Source organism: Phaenicophaeus curvirostris, chromosome 3, assembly GCF_032191515.1.
Source record: "Phaenicophaeus curvirostris isolate KB17595 chromosome 3, BPBGC_Pcur_1.0, whole genome shotgun sequence".
Classification (NCBI taxonomy): domain Eukaryota; kingdom Metazoa; phylum Chordata; class Aves; order Cuculiformes; family Cuculidae; genus Phaenicophaeus; species Phaenicophaeus curvirostris.
The window spans coordinates 4356468-4378970 of NC_091394.1; the positions used below are offsets into that span (position 1 = coordinate 4356468).

A 22503-nucleotide genomic window follows, 5' to 3' on the forward strand; every position below is an offset into this window, starting at 1 on the left:
CATTTCTGGTGTTGGAATGTTTCTATAAGGTCTCCTCGGAGCCTTCTCCAGGCTGAACACCCCTAACTCAGCCTGTCCTCATAGCAGAGGTTCTCCAGCCCTCCAATCATCCTTGTAGCCCTCCTCTGGACCCTTTCCAACAGTTCCATTTCCTTCTTCTGCTGAGGATTCCAGAACTGGACACAGCACTCCAGATGAGGTCTCATAAGAGAGGAACAGAGGGGCAGAATCCCCTCCCTTGCCCTGCTGTCCATGCTTCTTTTGATGCAGCCCATGAGAGTTGACTGTTTCAAAGTTCATAATACCATTAAAATTAGTTCTTGGGAAATAATAGAATATGCATAAGATTTCCAGGGAAAATGATACATGTGTATATAAGTGGGAAGTATATTCTGTCCCAGCTCCTGGCTTGCTGCACGTGGTTGACAGAGATCACTCCCTCATGTTGCCCAGGCCTGATAAAGGGAGCTTGCTTTCCAAACACAGGAGCGGGATAGATTTAGACTAGGCTTAAGGAGGAAATTCTTCACAATGATGGTGGTGAGGCACTGGCACAGGTTGCCCAGGGAAGCTGTGGCTGCCCCATCCCTGGAGGTGTTCAAGGCCAGGTTGATGGGGCCTTGGGCAGCCTGGGCTGGTGGGAAGTGTCCCTCCCCATGGCAGGGGGGTTGGAACTAGATGATCTTTATGGTCTCTTCCAACTCAAACTACTCTATAATTCTATGACTCTATAATTCTGTGATTCTATGCCTGTATGCTACTTGGGTCCCTCAACAGCAAAACCCCCTGTACATGCTCCAGTGTGATTACAGGCCGAGGGTTTTGGTTTTGGGTTTTTTTTGTGGGGTTTACAGCATAATTTCAGTGACAAAACATTTACCCAACATGACCTGTCAAGACCTCTTTCCTCAAAGCTAGTGCTGAGGTAGTTGTTTTGGTTATCAGTGTGCGGGACAGCTTCATGCTTCCTTTCTGAATGCCACCACAACCCAAAAGCTAATGCTCAAAGCTGATGCTTAGTAGTTGTGTTGTACACTGTACGTCTGCTGTTAGTTATGAGTGTGTGAGACAGCTTCATGTTTCCTCTTTGAATGCCACTGCAATCTTCAGATCCCGTCTCTGGTACATTACAGATCTCTTCCAGTTCATTACTGGAAGAGTAGAATCACAGAATCATAGAAACATAGAATAGTTTGGGTTGGAAGGGACCTTAAAGATCATCTAGTTCCAACCTCCCTGCCATGGGAGCCACACGTAGCTACTGTTCTGCACAGCTTGGTGTCATTCTCAGCTTTAATAATCTCATTATGGTAAATAACAAATATTGCCACTGAGCTCAGTGATTTACCTGTCTGTTGTGATTGAAAGCCAATGATAGCCACCTTCTGACTGATGTCCTGGTCAGCTTAGCAGGAGCTCTGTGGTGGTTTGAAGTTTGCGTGTTATCAGCATCTAAAGGTGTAATTTCTCTCACACACATTAGGTTCTCATAAAGAAGGCAGGTGGATTAATTTCCTATGATTTATGACTGGTAGTTCTGTGTTAACTGGTAGTTCTCTCTTTCTCCTCTCGCCTGAAGGGAGAAGCCTTTTGCAAGCACTCTGTCCCATTAGCTTTTAAGACGACTGGGAAGATTTGGCTTACACCGAATACAGGGAGCGGTTCCCACAGGGGAGTTAGCCTCAAACAGCAAGCAGATCACTGTAGTGTTGCAGCATGTGTTTTACATCATCTTTGCCACAAAAATCCCCAGATGGCAATTTAGAATTCTTTTAAACATTATGAAAGCTGAGGACACAGCCTTTCTTTTCTGTTTCCAAATGGACAAGATTTTTTTCTCATTTGTTTAAAATGGACCTTTCCCTTAAGCTGTAGCTTTTGGAATTCTCTAATGAAGTGATAATCTTGGCTGGCATTTAAAAAAAAAAATACTTTTCGTTGCTAGAAAAAAATTGAAATGTGTTTTCCTTTAAGGTAAAAAAGAGGAAAACATTACTTTCTTTAAAATTACAGTCACAAAACATTGATCTTGTGACTTTTCTAGGGCGTGACCAATGTTAATCTTTTTAATGTGTTTTGCTGTAAGCAAGGCAGAACAAAATCAGAACCGCAAAGTCATCATTGACAATGTTCCTCAAAAAATGTTTCCAGTTCACCATCTTTTGATCACTATTTGTAAAATTGCTTTTCAGGTGAACGCCTAGTGAATTCATAAAATTTGGACACAAAATATTTATTGCGATCTTCACTGCACTGGTAAGACAATTTCCCAAAAGGGTTTTACAGCTTGGAGGGGGGAAGAACTATTAAAACAGCTTTTTGTGATGTGCAGTGTTTATTCCTGGCTTTTCATAACAAGCAAACTTTCTGCCTGCCTGTTTTCCTTTGTAAAGCTTCGATTGAAAAAAATGCTAGCGTTAAAAGGTGTATTTTCTTTAAATAATGAAGTGCTAGATGTTCTTTTTTGCCTTAAGTTTCCTAGTTCCTTTACAGAGAGCCTGGCCTGTGCTGCAATACATGGGAGCATAGAACAGGCATCCAACAGGTGAGATAGTACCCGTAACTTTATATTACTCCCACTCACATGAAATTTGTTGGTATTGCATCAAAGGATCACATTCTCAATCTGAAATTCTGGTTCTTTCAGTTCTTCTTTTTGGTGATTTTTGGAAGTTCAAAAAACTACGGAGTTGCAGCACATTTGCTCAGTGCTGGGGCAGTGGACGTACATGTACTCTGTGCTTTATAATTTCACATGAAATATTAGGTCATATGGGCCTTATAATAATGATTGTGGCCTGAGCCCCAAACTGCTTCTTACTCCTGAGCACAAAATATAGTCAATAATTTCTATTATAAATCAAAGCTTAGGACTTGAGAGACAGCTTTGGTAGAACCACTATATGTCTAACCACATGAAAAAGGAAAAGATTTCCAGTGTTTTCCTCCATGTTTCTGTGGGTTTTATTCTCTCCAAAAGGCTGGCGACATTCTTTGTATGACTTAGAGAGGAAGTTGCTATTGAGCTCCTGGGAAATGAACTTTCTTGCCAGACAGGAGGGTATCAACATGGCAGAGACATTCCTCAGCTTCTGGTTCCGAGATAGATTCCAGCCCCAATGCAGGCTGAGAACAACAGGGCAGGGATGCTTTTGACCTTGTCCTTACTCTGAATGTTTTGAATAAATAATTATTTTTCCAGGTATAATGCATTATTAATAGAAAAAGTATATTGAGCTGTCTTTAGTTGACCAAATTATGTTATATTGCCTACCTCATTTTAATCGGAAGATATTCATATGCATTTACCTGATACCATATGCTTCTAAAGTTCTGTAAACAAATATCTGCCTTATAAAAATGATTTATTATTATTTTCTTTTAAGACCCAGCTGCTGCGTTGGGGTGATCAACAACAGAACATGAATGGCACCAGGCACCAGTCTCTGTTCTTTGTCAGTCTGCCAGAGCTCAAAAAACTCTGTGCCACTACAGTTACACTGAATTCTCAGATACCAGAAACTGAGATAAGGAGTACACAGTTAAAAATGTGCAGGTAAAGAATTCCTGAGCATTGTTATTTTCAGAAGCCGTTGGTAGTTGTTATTTAAAGATTTGATGAGCAGTACTAGAATTAACTGTAATAAAGTCAGCAAAATTCTTATCAGTAGCAAACAGTACGAAATTGTTCAAAATAAAAGTTTTTTCTTTGATGGAGAATTTACTGGCTGTTGTAGAACCCCTCACATTTTAATTATGTTTTAAATGTCATCAGCTAAAACTAATAAGGCTGCCTACTCCAAATTAATAAATAGTTAAAATTAATCTGTATTCACTTGAAAAGTGGGAATCTTCAAGTACATCTATCTGATTGCTAAATGTAGGTTGAGACTGAGTGAAAAGAATACTCAGAAAGCATGTGTACGCTCCTTAGTGTTCACCAAGAATTATGCCATTCCCTTTAATAGGAAAGGGAAGAAATGAGAAATTATGGCAAGGGGAGCCTTCTGCTTATGTGCCAAAGGCGGGTAGCCTCTGTCTTATACCGCCATGTGTGGGTTAAGAACAAGTAACTTGGACTAGTCCGGTATATTATACTGAACCACAGGAAACCGATTAAAAATGGAATGTAATGTATTTGCAGAAGGTGAGGAAAATAAACTGAGAAAAACAAGTACAGAAAATGATTTTTTACTTTTTTTTCTAACTTATTTTATAGGCAGTTGTTATTCCTGCATCAAGACATCCTTTCTGCACCTGTTATTGGAACCCTGAGTCAAATTTCAGTTGTAATGGCGGTCAGTGTCGCTGTGCAAATAAGTGTATGTATTTATGCACTGTTAGGGATGAGGAGAATGCACCTCACTTAAAAAAGAGAAGCAGCGATGTATTTTATTGAGGTAAAATAATAACTTGACTGAGGTCAGTAAGTCTGAAGGCAAGGTTCCTCTTACTAATTACTGTGTGGGAGAAACACAGAAAGAAAAATGGAGTTAGAATGACTCATAGAGAGACTGGAGACACAAAGAGTAAAGAGGACCCGCCCTTTGAGTCACAAGGTTCAGAGTGGACCCCTTGCTTTCTAAACTCGTTTTTGGAGCCTTAGCGCAGCTGGATCCAATCTTAGTCTCAGACTTGGTCAACAGATCATGCTTAATAGAATTATCCATGCAATGTTTATGGTATGTGAGTAGCTAAATGGATTAGTATTGTTTCGTAGTATTAATACAATATGCTGTCAGTCACTTACTGAGGATCTGCTGCAGGTAAGGGATCTCTCTGCTGTGGGTAAGGAAAGGTCTCTTAGTCTCAGGCAAGGAACTGCTAATGTTGAGAGGCGTCCCTGCTCGAGGAGAGAGACAACTGGTGTGCAAGGCAGCTGCCATTCAGGGAGAACTCAAGTTGGACACATCATGACTAGTATTTATAGGTTCAAGTAGTCAGCTGCTAGTCAATAGTGTAGACAAGACAGATATCTTCATTTTAGCTCTGCTATCTTGTTCTGTTACATTTATTGTCTTGTACTTTGGGGTTTGGAACCACCATTGAAAATATTTTTCAAGACACCTTCACATGAGCTAGAGGCGTACCAGCTCATGAGTTCACCCAAGGGATATAAGGCCTGTTGCTTCTTGGTCAGCCTGAACTGAAGTAGGGCTAGCAGGCAACATATACATGCACATTTCTCTAGGAAGGGTTTTGTGAGGACCAAGGATAAGTAAAATATATAATTTAAAGGAAACTTTTATTTTTGTGTATTAGTAAAGTAGATGGCAGCTTATGTCTTCTACTGTTTTGATGAAGTGGCCTTTTCAGATGGTGAACCTTTTGTGGAACAGAATGGACTCAATTGGTAAGACACCACTCAATTCACAATGAGAACAGCAAGGGCGGAGTCCTGCAGTTTCATTTTGGACAGTGTTTTGCTTGCTTGTTAATATATCTTTAGCTGCAAATGAGTTTACACTATGAGAAATGCCTGAACTAATTTTAGTTATCATTCTTGTCTAAAATATAGGATATGATGTTTGCTTAACTGTTTCTCAGCGTGTTTTTCTTAGGCAAAGTCACTGAGTGGACCAGAATTTAATTTGTGACTTGCTAAAACACCCCTTAATTTCACACACTTTAATTTTTTTTATTTTATTTTTAGATACCATTTTACAAATCAGGAATGTGTCAAGCCTACATAGAGAAACAAGGCGCTACCGTAAGTGCTGAAAGATGTCACAGTTCTTAAGATTGTTACACTTTTCTGCAATTGTCATTGCCAGAGATGAGTATTTTCATGAGGCATGCAGTTTGCACTACAAAAGCCAAGTTTCAGGGTAAAGACGTCTGCACATAGATCAAATGTCTCTTATGAATCTGGATATAATAAATATACTTTGTCAGAGTCCAAGGTTTCAAGATGTTCCTGAAAAATTTCACTAGATTTCTCTGCTGCTGTGGGATCCTGACCCTGTTCAGGAGTTTTGGGTTTTGACCTCGAGGCAACAACAGACCTGCCCTTCAGGCCAAAGAACTGCATCTCCCTTGCTGGTGCCGCTCTGTCTGTGTGCGCCCTATACGTTTCATAGGTGGGGGTGTTCCAACAGCAAAACAAAATTATAGAGAAGACATGGAACCCATTAGCTTAACAACTGATATATTTTTAGACCATTATGCATATGCTTTACTATCTTCTAGTACGCGATGTTTGTGAGGTTTATGAACGTCTGTGTGTGTATGCACTAAAATTGCTGCTGATGGTAATCGAAGCCAGTAGCCCTCATGCTTCGTTTGTACAGCCAGTTGAGTATGTTTTTCTTCATTCCAGGAAGTATAAATGTGTATCTGGCTTAGAAAGACATATACTGTTCAAATATGGTTACTTCACAAAACTTCTTTATGTCATATGTGTAACTGAACTGTTATCGTTAGATTTTCCCAACACCAGCAGATTAGTAGTACAAATTACATTTACTAACCATGAGCTGCAAGCATATCCTTGCAAGTAGTACTGCTGGGTGAAGAAAGCTACATTTATCTGTTGTACTTGTGACTGCAATAAGATATCTGTGGTCTTAAGTTTGACAGCGGAGTTAATACATGTAAATTTTGAATGTTGTGCCTGTTGTCTGGAAAGAGATGCATATCAGGTAAAGTACTCCATGTAGTCAAATTAATCTTTTCCTCAACTTTGTTGTAAGCCCTGTGAAAACATTAAATGAATTGTAGTGCACCTTACTTTGATGATGCATGAAATCTAAATGCCTGTGTGAAATACTGTGCTGACTTCCTCTTGTAGGTAAATAAATGAACAGTAAATATGTGTAACATACACTAGGATTTGGCTCCAGGATGCAGTAGCAGTATCTTTCATTAACTTTTGACTGAAAACTTCACCAAAAAAATCTGTTAAATTATTAATAATGTATTTTTCTTTTCTCACTGATGTTATTAGCTGGAAGCACCACAAGCAGTCAGTCCAGCCATTCTCCAAACCTGTATCTCCTACACGCTTATAGCCAGGCTTGCACCCAGATGGAACAAGGCTGGTCATCTCTTGGTGCAAGGTATTCGACTCACGTGGGTCAGGAATCAAGCATTTAGTTTTCACTTCTTTACTGCTGCATTTATTTTCTAGAATTTATTTTCCATTATTATTTCATTCATTATATTCAATTATTTAATTCATTTGTGCTATGATTCTTTTTTTCTTTGATTGCATTTTTATTGTTCCTTTATCCAAGTTTAATGATTGAAGTTAACTATCTGAGTGGACATATCGTTCACTTTTTCATCTTCCTCCTTATCTTTGTAATAGATCAAATAATTACTTCAACTGAATGCAACATACCAAATTAATAATTTGCAAATCTAGTACTGTTGGACAATAAATGTTTTCTAAAAATTGGGCCTGTTTTTCAGATTTATGTATTCATCAGTGGCACTTCTGCACATGGCTTACATTCTTTTCAATTACAAAAGTGTTTTTATCTCAGACCATCTCCCTTTACCAAGCTCTGTCTTTTTAGATGGTAGTTTCTTGTCTGGCATCTCTCTACTAATTTCTGTGTAGGATAAAAGTGAATTACCAGGATGTGGAAAACTAGATGTGTTTCAAATACTGTGGTGTGCTCTTATTGAGTACAGCAATTGTATAGACCCTTCCAAATATGCACTGAGAAAAGCATGTATATTATTGTCATATTTCCAGCCACAATATTAACAGTAACTTGTATTCAGTGTCTTCAAAATATACAGCTCTCTGATATGAAACTGGTTTCAGTGAAAAACATTGACTAACAGCAATGTAATCCTGGTCCATGCAGCTTGTCTAATCGTGTTTGTTGCTAAAGCTGGGCAAAATTGATCATAGATGGTACAATATGTGGTAATACTATACAGATTTGCGTTTGAACCTGAGAAATTTGTTAATTCCTAGTCAGTTCAAAATAGTTCTATGTATAAATTCCTTACTGGAAAGAAAACAGTGATCTATAAATTGCTGTCTACACTAGTATACTTTCATGTGTCTCTCTTTTTTTAGATAAGTTGTTAATGAATTGGTAACATGGTAATTGATAGAGGGTTTCTTCTGTCCTCAAAAGGAACAAACCTTTCAGCATTCGTGACAGTCAAACAAAACTGTGGGATTTCTCCTTTTTTTTTGTGCTTAAAGACATTAGGTGTATAGTTTAGAAAATAATCTCTGTTTCATTTATTAAGGAAAAGATTTTTTGTCTCGTTCAGGAAGACAAAATGCTGTTGGTAAGTACAATACTCTGTTCGTGGTAAAGTTGTTAGAATAGTTAAGTGCTTTCATACTACCGTGATCTTGGTATTACCAAAACAACATATTTTCGTTTTTCATTTTGAAATAACCTCTTTCAAAGTAGAGTTGATGGCAGATGATGCCCTGTATGCAATGGTTGCCAGCTCAACTGCATGTTTGAAAAATTACCCACAAAATCTGCATTTAATTTTTATGCTGAGGAAGTCTAACCTTTTTATTTTCAACTGCAGCTTTTGACTAACAATTACATTAAATAAACATTTGATTTAGCTTTGTAACAGATGAACCATAGTTCAAAACAGGGCTTTGTGCTTTGTTTCTATTTTAGTTGTAGACCTCAATGTATCAGAAAGACAGCTTTGCATCAGTGTGGAGGCTTGCTCAATTCGGTTGCCACCTCCTGAGGTATAAATACCTATATTTTCAATGCTGGCATTTGTCATTAATATTTATCTTCTTCTCTGTGATTTGCAATTACCATGGTGGGAATAGAAGCGCTTATTTCTGATTGTATTAAGACAGTAGTCACATTCATTGCATGTCTGCATCTGTTATAAGAGCATAACATCCATATTATATCTATATTGGTGCATTCTAGCAAGCATTGTTAAACTGGGGTTCTAGAGTAAAAGACCTTTCAAAAAATGCTAACAGAATGTAGTAGTGAAGTGTCTTCATGATCTTAGATTTCTTTCTATCAGTGTTTTCTAGAAGGCATTCACTCTCTCACTGTAATGCAGAAATGGTTTTGAGTATAATCTTAAAATTGAAGCTACAGGTAAGCTATCAGCACTATGTTTAAAGTCACTGTACATAATTGTTCTGGAATCCTTTTAATTTTCTATGCACCTTCCAAAACACTGGCCCAGCCTGGACTATGCTGCTTGTAAGCATATTTATAAATTGTTTAAGAAATCATGGTTGAGGTTGAAAAATTGCCATCGTTTGTGACAGCTGTGCCACCTTTGTTGAAAATGTCCATACATACAGGGGCATATTTGTCAGGCTTGCTGGTTTCTTACAAAATAAGTATTTCTGATCCAAGCTCTTCTTTTTTAGAAAAGAAGAATAGGATTTCTTCTGTGAGCTAGTTGAACAACATAAACATTAAAGCTATCTATGGGATAGATTCCAAAATGACACAAAGCGATGATGGAAGCAATCATAATGTGGTTTCATTACCAGTTTGATCATTTTAATGCTTTTCTAAAACAGAAATGGCCAGATTTTCTTGTCAGTGAGGAAGTGAGAACCCTAGTAGACCATATATAGAGAAAATGTTTCTCAAATCTCTGTGTTTGATTAACCCATGCCGTCAAATATTTTCATGTTGTGAAAATATGTGCTGTTTTCTGACTTCTCACAGGGTGAAACTATATATCCTATTAATTCTGTTGCTTAGATCTTTGCACTTGATGCACAAGGCGGCATTAGTAGACACTTCTAATATTACAGTTTCCAGACTGCTACACTTGGGTTTCTGATTTGCACTTTGAAAAATCTGCATGGAAGTGAGATACTTCTTAGTCTGAGAAATTATTTCTGTGCTCTTACTTATTAAAACACTTAAAGTTTGAACCTGTAAACCTTGTACTTGCATAACTTCTGAAAGTAGTGTAGACTCTAGCTTAAGTGTTTAATTTGATAATGGGAATATCTTCTGAAATAATCAGTTTGTAAGGGCTGACAGAAGAATAATGACACATAAGCTTCAGTGTATTGTGATACACAGTTATTTCTGAAAATGTTAATTTTTCTACCGCTGTAGAATGTTACCGCAAGTAACATTTTTTTTTTGTTTTAAGCTGGCAGACTTTGATATTTCAGCAAACACCTTAAAGCTGTTTGACAGCAATGAAAATACAGTTATTCAGCAACATTCCATATTATGTAACTGGTGCTATGTTTTGCCAAGGTAGGAGTCTGTTTACATTTCAGTAGAAACAAACATTTCCTGGAATGTTTGCCATACAAATTTTGGATTTTATACCAGTGATAAGAACACTTCTGTTTCACAGTATGGTTTGTATTCAGGAATCTTTCTTTTTTGCTTTTATGGTCTTGATGTGATGGAAAATAGGAAAAATTAATCAGTGAGTCATAAATGACGTATTTAAGTGTTGTTTAAATTTTAATAATCTTCCGCTACTTCTGTGATGTGCAAGAGCATTCATTTTAGCAGAAAGTGTAAATTATAGAGAAAAACCTTTTGGCTTTTGTTCTACATTCACTGATAGTGAGTATTACAGATGAGAAATAAGACGTGTAGGTGCCAAGTTTTTTTCCATGCTTCAGGAAATATTGCTATTGTTCTGTCATAAACTTATGAGCTAAGGGTGTTATTCCTCAAAACATAAATTAATCCATAAATACATTCAATGTCAAAAAATAAGGTTTACTTTTTTCCCAAAAGTGCAGTGTATTTTCAGCTAAGTTTTATGACACCCTTTCTAAATATTCCTTCTTTGCCTATACACAGCATGAAAATGGGTCAGATCATAAACATCAGTCACATAATTCCTCCGGAATCTCCTTTCCGTTCATATAAAGAATTTCAGATGCACTGGAAGAATCTGGTAAGAAACAATATATGCTGCTTGTGCATTTCCCTCCCTTTTTTGTACCCATTGATTTTGTAATACACGTTGGTGTAATACACCATTGAATTTGTAATACACATCTGTGTTTTTTTTAAGTATGGATATGTTCTTCCAGAGGATCTTGAAGAGTCAGAAATATACTTCAGTGTTTACTTCAGACCCATAGGGGAAAGGTTCTTTACGTATCCTTTTGGAATATTTTTGTTGCATTTCCTCTACTACACCTCTAAAGAAGATCTAATCTTTCATTTTTGCATGTGCCACATTTTCTTCTTCCATGCTTTCACAGAAGTCAGTGGAGAACTGCTTCACTAGATAAATTGGAACAAAATACTTAGTCAAATCTCTTTGTCCTAAGTCAAGCACATCAGTTTGCTTCACAGCTTCCGCAAACATGATAATGCCGGTCTAAACAGTGGTCTAAAAAGAAGAATTAAATTCCTGTTAAAATACGGCCAACAAAGATTTGCTTTAATGAGAGTTTTCCTGGTAGGAAAAGACTAGACTAGAGTAAGGATTGCATATACTGTGGCAGATTAGTATGGTATAATCATGTAACTTTGTAAGCTTAAATCTCTTAAGAATGCAGATGCTTTTTGTGACCTTTTTGAGAAAGCTTTAGACATGTTCTTGGTTTCTTTTCAATGAAAATGATTAATAATTATAGAAATGTAAAGACACTTGTTATATATGCCTGAGCACTTATTCAGGTATCCTTTAAGTTGCATTCGAAGTCAGCCAGTGCAGTATTTCCCTAGAACAGATTCAGAAAGCGTGTTGAACTCTTTTCTTTCTGACGTGAAGTGTGTTTTTCCACATCTGTGTGGATTTCCAGTAAAGATGACAAGTAAAGCACTTTATGCTGCACAGAAACTTTCCAGGGCTCCGGTGCATGTAAGGGTTTTTGTAAACATATTACTAGCATGTACATTGCTCATAGTATGAAGTGACCTTTATCGTATTCAGAACACAGTAAGAGCATGAAATTATGCTTTTCACAACAAACAACTTTTAATCATGCAAGTTTTAATTAAATGTGTAAAAATATTATTTTGCTATTTGCTATTGTGGTGGCGTTCACATCACAAATGCATTAAAAATTTTGACTTAGTGTTAATTAGTTAATATTTGCAATTCCATAGACTGTTGGATTATTTTACAGTTGAATATCGAGAACTTTCTCTCACCTCTTCCATAATAATACTACTAATAAACAACAACATCATTAACAAAGTAACTATTATTGCTATTACTAGTACTGCTACCATTTATTTTAAAAGAACAAACCAAGAAAAATATAAAGTTCTGTGGGCTTAATGCATCTAAAAACACTCAAGCTGTGTTAGATTTACTCCATGGCTGGTGATAGAAAGGAGACAAGCAATCAAAACTCCTTTAATTTGAAGTTGTGACGAAGACTGAGACTCAAATTTCTTTGGTAGTAGTGTGTGAAAGTAGAAATAAAGTAATCAGTTCTGAACAAAGCAGTGACAGAAATTGCAGTGATTTTAAAAGACTGTAATCCTCTTTCAGAAAGCAGTTCCTGTTTGTCTCTTCAGTGATCAAAGCTAGAATGGCTTCTCTTTGTCATCTGCAGTTTTTATAGACATCCAAACTGTCTTTTGCTCAGAATACAGATGCCTTTAGCGGTCTTAAGGGATGAGGAGCACTGTCAGTCAAACTCTCTGTAGACTCCTTCAAAAGGGTTAGGCATTGCCCAGCTGGAAAGAACTAAACTAAGATAATGACTGTAATTTGAGTCTTTCCTGTAGGTGAGGTGTAAAAAAATCTTTGTAGTGACAATGAAATATTGTTTAGAAATGTAGTTCATTCTAATTCAAAACAGGAAAACTGACGATGGAATATTGTGATTTATATTAGGTAGGTATCACATAGCAGTGCATTAGGTGGCACTGTCAGATTTCTAAATCCAGTTCATTCAATTTAGCAACTCTTGTTGTATTGCAGGAAACACACTTGAAGCATATGAAACTGGCAAGTGAGATTGTTTCCCTAGTATCTCTAACGCAGACTCCTCCAAGTAAACAGACTTTGAGTGGAATTTCTTCAGCATGCAGTATGGAAAACAGCCGCTGGATGGAGCATTTGATCAAAGAGCCAGAAACACACAATTTTTTGAGTAACTATAAGGATACAGAAAAGGTTAGCATTGAAGCAACAGACAAGTCAATGAATAATAGGCAAACACTAGGACTACCAGCAGTACCAGTTGCGGAGTCTTTAGGAACAGCTGTAAATTCAACCTTTAAACTCACCTCTCCAAAAGTCAACAAAATTATACCAATTTTCAAAGGGAAGTTGATGCAAATGAATGGAAAGACTGCAAATGACATAAATAGGAAGAAAAGAGAAAATACTGAAAGACATTCACCAATAAAACATATGGGTATTTCATCTTCTGTACTGACTGTGTGCAAATCCAGCATAACTCAGGTTTGCAAACCCATTCAAAATACATCAGTCAAAAGTCCTACTCATAGCAGCGAACTTCAGGCAATGCACATGAAAACATATGCAAAACATGGTATACCTATATTTCGATGGAAAACAGCATCTACTGGACAAGTGATGAGTTCTGATTTTTCTGACAGCTCAGCTTCAGGTGGGAATTCAAGTGAAGTCTATCACAAAAAGGCAAATTCTCCTTCCTTTCTTAAGAATATTGGGTCAGTGCTTCAGAAATCGAACAACAGTCTGAGTCTGAATACGTATGCATCTCCTTCTTACAGTGCAAGAAAGGGGAAAAAGGTTGCAAGTCAAAATACCGTGCAAGATCTTGAGAAACAACACCAGTCAAAGAAATCTTTGCAGCTTTGTAAATTAGACAATGAAATGACAAATATTGGGTTATCACAGCAACAAACAAAAAGATCAAATGCAGGAGCAGGGTTAAATATTCATGAATCTGTCTTAAATGACATCATGTGCATCGCCAAAAATGAAGAAAATAAAGCAGCGTGCCATTCTAAGGACTGTATTGTTAAGACAACCAAGCATTCCAGAAGTAACTTTAAACAGGTACAGTAAATAGCAAGGCTCATTCTTACTGGTTCTCACAAATTTAGTATGTTCTAAAACAACATTAAGCAATAAAGAACATGGCTTTCATTGCTTTCTACCATCATTCTCTATATAGTTTTATTTTAAATTTCTTCCATATAAGTTTATGTTGTCAGCTACTGCTGCGTTTTTTTCTGAAAGGGAAGATGATCTGCTGTGTTGTCTGAAAGATTCACTTCCTTTATTTGGGACTTCTAAGGTGGGATCATTATTTCGCCTTTCTTTAAGACAGTTTATCAGTTTATCAAGATTTGTGCAAGGTTAATGCAGTGAAATTTTCAGTGTTTAGTCTTGTCTTCATGTGAACTATATTAATGAACAGCTCCTGGGAGGAACCTCAAATCTCATGAGTTGTGCAGTGCTGACCGCAGTGCGTGTAAGGCATTGTGCTCTTGGACAAACATGCAAGTTTTGCAAATACAAGTTTAATTACAATTCCCCTAAAAGCACAAGTTGCAAGAGGGAAAATTCCTACTGGGCGTAAGGAAAAAAAGTCATCAGACTGACAGTGGTTAAGTACTGGAACAAGTTGCTAAGAGAGATTGTAGAGTTGTTGCCCTTCCAGATCCTCAAAAACTTGATTGGATGAAGCCAAACCCAGTGTGCTCTAACTATGAAGTTAGCTCTGTTTTGAGTGAATGTTATGATTGAATGACCTCTAGAGGTCACTTTACAACCTACATTTTCTATGATTCTGTCTGTATTTCAATAAAATAACTAGCTGAGCTGATTTCAGTGCAATTTTTATGAGGATGATATCCCACAGAATGGGCACATGGATGAAATGTGTTGTGTTTATAATTTTTTTAACGTATAAAATGGAATTGGTAGATTATTTCAAATTTGTATTATAAGGCACCTTTTAAAAAGTAGTTAATTTAACAAGTAGAAATATGTTTGGTAGTTTTTGCTAATGAAGATCTAAACTTCTGTACTTTAAGATGATTACAGGGAATGAGCACCTGACATGTGAAACCCTGACCTCAAAATCGCCTTCCTCAATGAAGGAAAGAAATGTGGAAGCATGTGTAAAGAAAGGCTGTGCCAAAAGAAGACAGGTAACCCCCCTCCCCCCACACACACATTAATCCAGTCTACAAGGACCTAAATTGAGAGATAAAAGTGAAATTTTTCTGCGTTTTATCGAGTTTCGGTTAAAACAGGGAAACCAAGAAATGTTATTGAGACTACTCTGGATAAAATTAACCTCAACTGTTGGTTATGTTACTGTTACTTCAAGTGTGCATTTAAAATATTTGTCTGCTGCGAAAGATACTACTAAAATGAAAATGTGTAACGTGTTATTTAATGTAAATATGTTTCTGAAGCAGATTTTGTAATTCTACAGAAACCATTTTTACTTTGTCTTATATAGAATCATAGAATAGAATCATAGAACAGCCAGGTTGGAAGAGACCCACTGGATCATCGAGTCCAACTGTTCCTGTCAAACACTAAACCATGCCCCTTAGCACCTCGTCCACCCATCCCTTAAACACGTCCAGGGAAGGTGAATCAACCCGCTCCCTGGGCAGGATGTTAAACTAGGGGCATTCTCATTGCCTTATCTTAAGTGCTTGAATTGAGCAGCGTTCTGTGGAAATGAGTTCCGAAAGGCTGTTTCTCTTTGATTCTGGGTTTTAAAAATGTATATTCTCTTAATTATTTAATATATTTCAGTTGTTATTCTTTTACTAGAAGTGTTGAACAGCAGCAATTGTATGGATTCCTAATACCATTAGAGTATTTAATTACTTCTGGATTCTTCTGTAATGATAGTAGTTGGTACTTTTAAAATCCTCTTCAAAATATTTTTTCATAATTCTTAAATATTGCCTTCACACAGCTCTGGGCTGTACTTCTGTTTCTAAATATCATTACTTTAAAACTCAGTTCTTTAAAACTCAGCTGTACCTTCTAACTCCTTCTCCTTACAACCACATTCTTAATGTTTTACTACCTAGAAATCAGGTGGATTATTAAGAATGGGTTCAAGGTCTCCCAGTGTTCAGTACATCTATTTTCTTGTCATGTCAAATGTGTTGATTAACTGTTGATGAAGAACTTAAGGGTATATCTTCTCCTTTATTTGCATTGTTAACATATTTTATATGTCAGCTTTTAGTTTTGCTTTCTTTTCAAAGCCAAATACAAGACAATTTAGTGATATTTAGTGGTAATTAAAAGAGCAGTCTGTGCTATCCATACAGTTCAGAAGGGGCCAGCAGAGCAGCCTCAGGGGCCTGCTGCTGGAACACGCTCATACCCCAGAGCTCAGGCTGCAGCAGGGAAGGGAGGAGTTGGTGTGGGAAACAGCAGCCTAGCTGCTCTGAGCTGGCCCCATCCAACTGCATCTGGGAAAGGCCTTTTTTTGGAGCCACAACTGAGTCACTTGTTATGGGCCCAACACAGCCATGCTATAGCCATAGAGTCAGCAGTCAGTCTCACGGAAAAGAAAAGAAAAACAGTGACTAAAAATAATGGTGGTTGTAAGAATAGCAACCTCGGGGGTCATGTGCTGAGGAGAGGCTTCTACCATAACACAAATTGAGAGCTGGAGTCCTTTTCCTTCCACTGAAAATGACTCAACCACACTAGGGCTTGCGAGCATGGAGCTAGTTCTACAGCTTGGGCAGGCTGGACAAGCAGACCTTGTACCTGGTCTGGAAGCACTGCTGGGGTGGGAACTGCCCTGTCCTAATCATAAATCATAAGTGCTCCATGCCGTTCCTCTCCCTCTAGGCAGGCTGTGAGTAACAAAGGTATCAGCCTGAGCCCTGCAAGCTGCTTGTGTAAGTTGCAGACGACAGCAAATTCTGTCTGCCTGTCACACTGCCAGTGCAGCATTGGCACTGCTGGAGCGACGTGAGGTGGATGTGCAGCTCTAGGGAAGCCTCAGCTGGAGTTTCAGAGATATGAGAGGGACTTGTCCATTAACTAGATTAGGGATGGATGCTCAAGTACTCATTAGTCTGATTCCTCCTCTCTCCAGATTAAAATACAGTGGTGCTGGCTCGGTACTCTGCTAAATGTTCCTCTGAAAAGTAAGCCTTTGCCATGATCTCAAGTTCAGACAGTAAAAATGATAAGTTAGTTTTTAAAGTCTTAGCCACCAGCGTGTAGCAGGGTGTTTTCAAAATCACTCTGGTTTTAATTATTTGCCCACTCTACATGTAAGCATGCTTTAAATTATATTTACACTGGAAAATAAAAAACTTTATTACTTCTCATATCATTCCACTAAACATTTAACTGAGAAACTAGTTTTTAGTTGAGCTGTTAGCTTAGTATTACTGCTTTGTTTGCTTTACTGGGTTTTTGCCTCTTTTTTGTTTGTTTCTCTGGGTTTTTTGTTAACAGAAAGAAGAAGGTTATTCAAAGTCAAAGAAAGCTAAAAGAAGTAAACTTTCAGTCTAGGATGTTCTGTGGTGCTGGAAGAAGACTCTGGGTATGCTTATTACAGTTTTTAAATATTTTTCTTTACTAAAATAATCCCACATGTCTGTAATAGCCCCTATTCTTTTGGATCATGATAATGAAATCAGCTGTCTCCAAAAGAATCGCTTTTAAAAACAAGTGGCATCTAGAGCAAAATAACGAGGTAACAGAAGCTAAGATTCTTGGGTTTACTGGACACTAGTAAATAAAGCCTTGCTTATTTTTGTGAAAACAAGCAATCTTAAATACAAAGGCATCTTGTACTTAGTAGGACTTAAAATTTGGCTTAAATTTATGTTTTGATTGGCTCGTTTTTTTTCAGACTAAGGTAAATCTGTTTCTTGTGCTACTGAGTTTCATTTGAATCTAAGCTGAAGTTGAAACCATAAACTATTAAAGTGAAGCTATGTGTACTGTTTAATATCATTTCATGAAACAAAATGATTACATGCTTTTGTGGTGCTAAGATATAATCCAAGGACAAAATGAAAATGTCATACAAAATGAAAACATTTATTTTTGCTACCAGATATTTCAGTCCACATCATGAGTGGTTGTCGTTAACAGTCTTGCAGGGAAGAACAAGCTTTTCCTTTGGATATTCCTTTGAATACTAAGGATATCTATAGAATATGAAAACCACCAGTTTTATTGACCTAATGTCTATCACAAGTTATCAATAGTAAAACATGCAGGAAGGAGTAGCCTATAGGGTTAACTGTTTCAGAGGTAACTCAAAGTATATTTACTCAAAAGAAAGTATTGATGTAAGCAAGATGACACAACAGCACAGAAATTTATGTTATACAAAGCAAATAGAAAAACAGCAATAAAGGAGCAATCTTTTATATGGCTTTTGGCTTCCACGTAAGAGAACAAAGTAAGAGAGAACAAGGAGCCAAATGTGCATTTTATCTCAGTGAAACACTTTATATCCTTCCTTTCTTTGTGTGGATAAATTTCCTCCAATGAACATATGTATCAGTCATCTGCTTTGCCTAAAAAATGTCCACTGTATGGATGGAAGCTTTCCATGTAGGACCTTCATACTTCTGTATTCAGCATATCCTGTTCCTGGATCTAGCATTTGGGAATTGTATGTGTTGAGGATATTTGGATTTTCATTGAAAAAAGATTCTGAATACATTTAGTCTTTCAATGAAAATGCAGGGGTTTTTATGATGGAGAAAATGTTTCCTAATCAAACATAGTGGCAGAAATAACCTTTGAACTGTGTACATGAGCAGGTTGTTGGTACATAAATACTTGAGACACACTCCAAAAAATAGGTGCTATCATGACATTATTGTTATTATCCTATCCATTTGTCATTGCTGCAGGATTGTTCCAGGTTAGGGTTTATCTAATTCACTGCATGGTTCACCATTTAAAAATGCTGAAAAAGAATTTCTTAAGATTCTGTCTCTTACTTTCTTGTAGAGCTAAGAATGTGGTTTGGCTGCCTGATCTCAGCTGGCAAGTTGTGAATAGACTTCCGCAATCAAACTTCCTTCTTCCAGCACCACAGCTGATTGTAATATTTTGAGGGCTTTCAATTTAAAACCTGACCCAAGAGGAAGCATAAAGCTGTGCATGATAACATGGATTTATCAATTCTTTCTTGTTCTGTGTAAAAATGCAAATATTTAATGCCCTAAATCCAAACTTTGTAAACAGGATGCAAATACAAATGTGGAAATACGGCAACTTTTGTTTGCATATTAACCATACAGTTCCGAGTTGTCATTTCATTTCTTCTGTCATCCAAGCTTTCTGTATGTTTTCCTCCATTAAGGTTCCCAAGAGGGCACAACATACTTGAGGATGTCTGAGCTTTGTGATTTTTACTGTTTATTTCATATGAGTGGTATCTGTTGCTGGATGAAAAACTGAGGTTTAAATCATACAGTCAAGTAAATCCATGTATGAACAACTTTTTCAGACAGTTTATGTTAAGACTCTTAATAAATTTGAAAACTTAGCTCATTGCTCAGGTTTTGAATCACATCACGTCTATCCTTTTCTTTGCTTGCATGGTTAATCATTCTCCCAAGTTATTTTGAAGTTTCAAATCTATCAGTAAAACATTCCTAAATAAATTTTCCTTGTCAAGTCAAATGGTTGGAAAATAAATGGTACACTTTTTCTTGGGGGAATAATCTGAACACTGGATTTTATTCAAGCTTTTTGAATTCTTGTTATAATTTTTAATTAATTTCTATTTTCAGAAATGAAACTGCTCTGTAAAAGATTTAAATCTAATTGATAACACAATTCTTCAGCAGTTCATGCACAGTGTGTACAGCTGTCCTCTGAATAATTTTATCAGCATAAATGTCTCTTCACTGACCTATTTGAAGATGTAGTTGCACATATATATATGTATATATGACTGTTAAGCCATAATAGCTATTTAAAGTGAATATTACCGTGTTACCTGGAAAATAAAAATCAAATGTCACACAAGCCCCTAAGTCAGTATGATTGGAATTTAACACTTGATTTGGATATGCATTTGCAAAACTTTTTTTCCCGAAGGAGTACAGTGGAATTTTATGTGCTTTATGAAAACCTTTTCGGGTTGGTAGTTCCATAGCTGTATTTTAATTCCTCTTTTTCAAACTAGTATTTTGCCCTACTACAAAGACAGCTTATGTATTGTTCGTGGGGGTTTTTCTCAAATGCTGACTGTTAACATATCTCTAATTTAATGGTGCCAGTGTTTAAAAATGAAGCAGGGGCCTCAATAACATGTAATTTTCTTACATGTAATACAAAAAATACAAAACTATGCAAATATTGCAAAAATTAGAACAATATGGTCAGCAAGAAATCAAATTATAGTTACATTTTGTCTGGAAATGGGTAAACAAAGCTACTTTTCAAATGCTGTGGGTTAGTTATCCTTTTATAGCTTTGGCTATATGTAGTTTATCTTCTTGTTGTCCTAAAATATGAACAAGCCTGTAGAGCAGTTGCATTTCTACTATGTTATATAAGTTAGTACTTCATCACATTACTGTTGCTTTTTAAATGCTGCCAGTTGCCAATGTTTGCCTTGTGTTATAACAGGAATCATCTTGCATTCTTGCATTTTAAAATGTTACCATCATTTTGTGTTATCTATTATGGTACTCAAAATACAGAAAATGTATTTATTGCAGACCCAATTTCTTCCATTTAAAATAAACTATCGAATTACCCATTCCTGCTAAATTGCCAAATACTTCCCAGTCTGTGCTGTGGAGGAGGTCCCCGTTATTCTACCCCTCTCCTTGTAGATATATAGTAAAGTGTTGATAGTGAGTGGAAACACGCTGGTTGCAGGAGTGGTGGTGGAAATGCCAGTAAGAGAGGAGGAACTAACGCTGTGGTTGCCTTTGGAGGATCTAGGGATGCTGAAGGGACCTTCACTGCTGCCTTACCCTTGACTGTTTATATGGAGAGGTTGTAAGAGCCCGTCTCAGTTTCTCCTGTGATCCAGTGGGTCTCTTCCAACCTGGTTATTCTATGATTCTATGATAATACCCTCTCTTCTGGCATGTGCACAAAGCTGGCCAAAGCACAGGATCCCTCAACATCTAGGATAACTCGGAGCCTTCACATGTGATGTCTGCAGGCTTTATCTCTTAAGATTAAGGAACAGAACCACCTACCTGACCCTAATATATAAATGTACACCAGGAATCAGTGGAATTGTAAAAGGCTAAAACAGTCCTTAGGTGTGAGAAACTGTAAGAGCTCAACTGGCAGAAGATACTACCTGCCCTTTGATGCCTGCTGGGTTTTGTAGTGTTCTCTAGCTTTTTGATCAGTTTCAAATAATGTATCATAGAATCATAGAATGGTTTGGATGGGAAGGACGCATGAAGGTCATCTAGGTCCAAGCCCCTGTGGTGAGCAGGGCATCTTCCACTAGATCAGGTTGCTCAGAGTCCCATCCAGCCTGAACTTGAATGTTTCCAGGAATGGGGCATCTGCTACCTCTCTGGACAACTTGTTCCAAAGTTTCACTACCCTCAGTGAAAAAAATTTCTTCCCAATATCTAATTTAAATCTACCTTCTCTTAGTTTAAAACCACTGCCCCTTGTCCTATTGCTACAGGCCCTGCTAAAAGGTTTTTCTCCGTCTTTCTTATAAGTCCCCTTTAAGTATTGAAAGGCTACAATAAGGTATCCTTGGAGTTCTCCAAGCTGAACAATCCCAACTCTCTCAGCCTCTCTTCGTAGGGAAGGTGTTCCAGGCCTTTGATAAGTTTTGTGGCCCTCCTCTGTACCTGCTCCAACAGGTCCATGTCTTTCCTGTGCTGAGGGCTCCAGAACTGGATGCAGTATTCCAGCTTCTCATCTACCAGCACCCCCGGGTCCTTCTCTGCAGGGCTACTCTCAATTTCTTCATCCCCCAGCCTCTATCAATACTGAGGCTTGGCCCTCCCCAGGTGTATGACCTTGCACTTGGCCCTGTTGAACCTCATGAGATTTTCACAAGCCCACTTCTCCAGCTTGTAAAGGTCCCTCTGAATAGCGTCGTGTTCCTCAGGGGTGCCAACCTCACCAGTCAGCTTGATGCCCTCCACAGACTTACTGAGGGTGCATCTATTGAGGGGACAGGACAAGAGGGAATGGCCTCAAGCTCCAGCAGGGGAGGTTTAGGCTGGACATTAGGAAAAAATTCTTCACAGAAAGGGTCATTGGGCACTGGAACAGGCTGCCCAGGGAGGGGGTTGAGTCACCTTCCCTGGAGGGGTTTAAGGCACAGGTGGACGAGGTGCTGAGGGACATGGTTTAGTGTTTGATAGGAATGTTTGGACTCGATGATCCGGTGGGTCTCTTCCAACCTGGTTATTCTATGATTCTATGATTCTATGTCTAAGTCAATTCAGATTTACCTTTGAGAAAGCTTTCTTTGGCCACTGTATTAGACAATTCAAAAAGCTTCAGTTGAAGTGTCTGCAATAAGTTTACATTGTTCAGTGAATGTGCTCTTCCAGAGAGTGATCTTTTTTCAAATATTTTCATAAGCTGACAAAGTTCTTTTCATTCCTAGGCTTCACAGATGTGAGCCGAAGGGACTTCTTGCATGATTTAAATTGGCATACGTTC

General features: G+C 37.6%; 1 protein-coding gene across 1 annotated transcript; it reads left to right on the top strand.

Annotated features, from left to right (window-relative positions):
* The first annotated feature begins 2237 nt into the window (after positions 1-2237).
* Positions 2238-19463, top strand: C3H18orf63 (chromosome 3 C18orf63 homolog). The gene is made up of 15 exons (XM_069853032.1): positions 2238-2256; positions 3387-3556; positions 4220-4298; positions 5654-5710; positions 6947-7058; positions 8215-8256; positions 8610-8686; positions 10087-10196; positions 10761-10857; positions 10978-11063; positions 11592-11775; positions 12850-13920; positions 14904-15020; positions 17323-17410; positions 18841-19463. The coding sequence occupies exons 2-14, from the start codon at positions 3423-3425 to the stop codon at positions 17377-17379; spliced, it is 2223 nt and encodes a 740-aa protein (XP_069709133.1). The 5' UTR covers positions 2238-2256; positions 3387-3422; the 3' UTR covers positions 17380-17410; positions 18841-19463.
* Positions 19464-22503: the final 3040 nt, after the last annotated feature.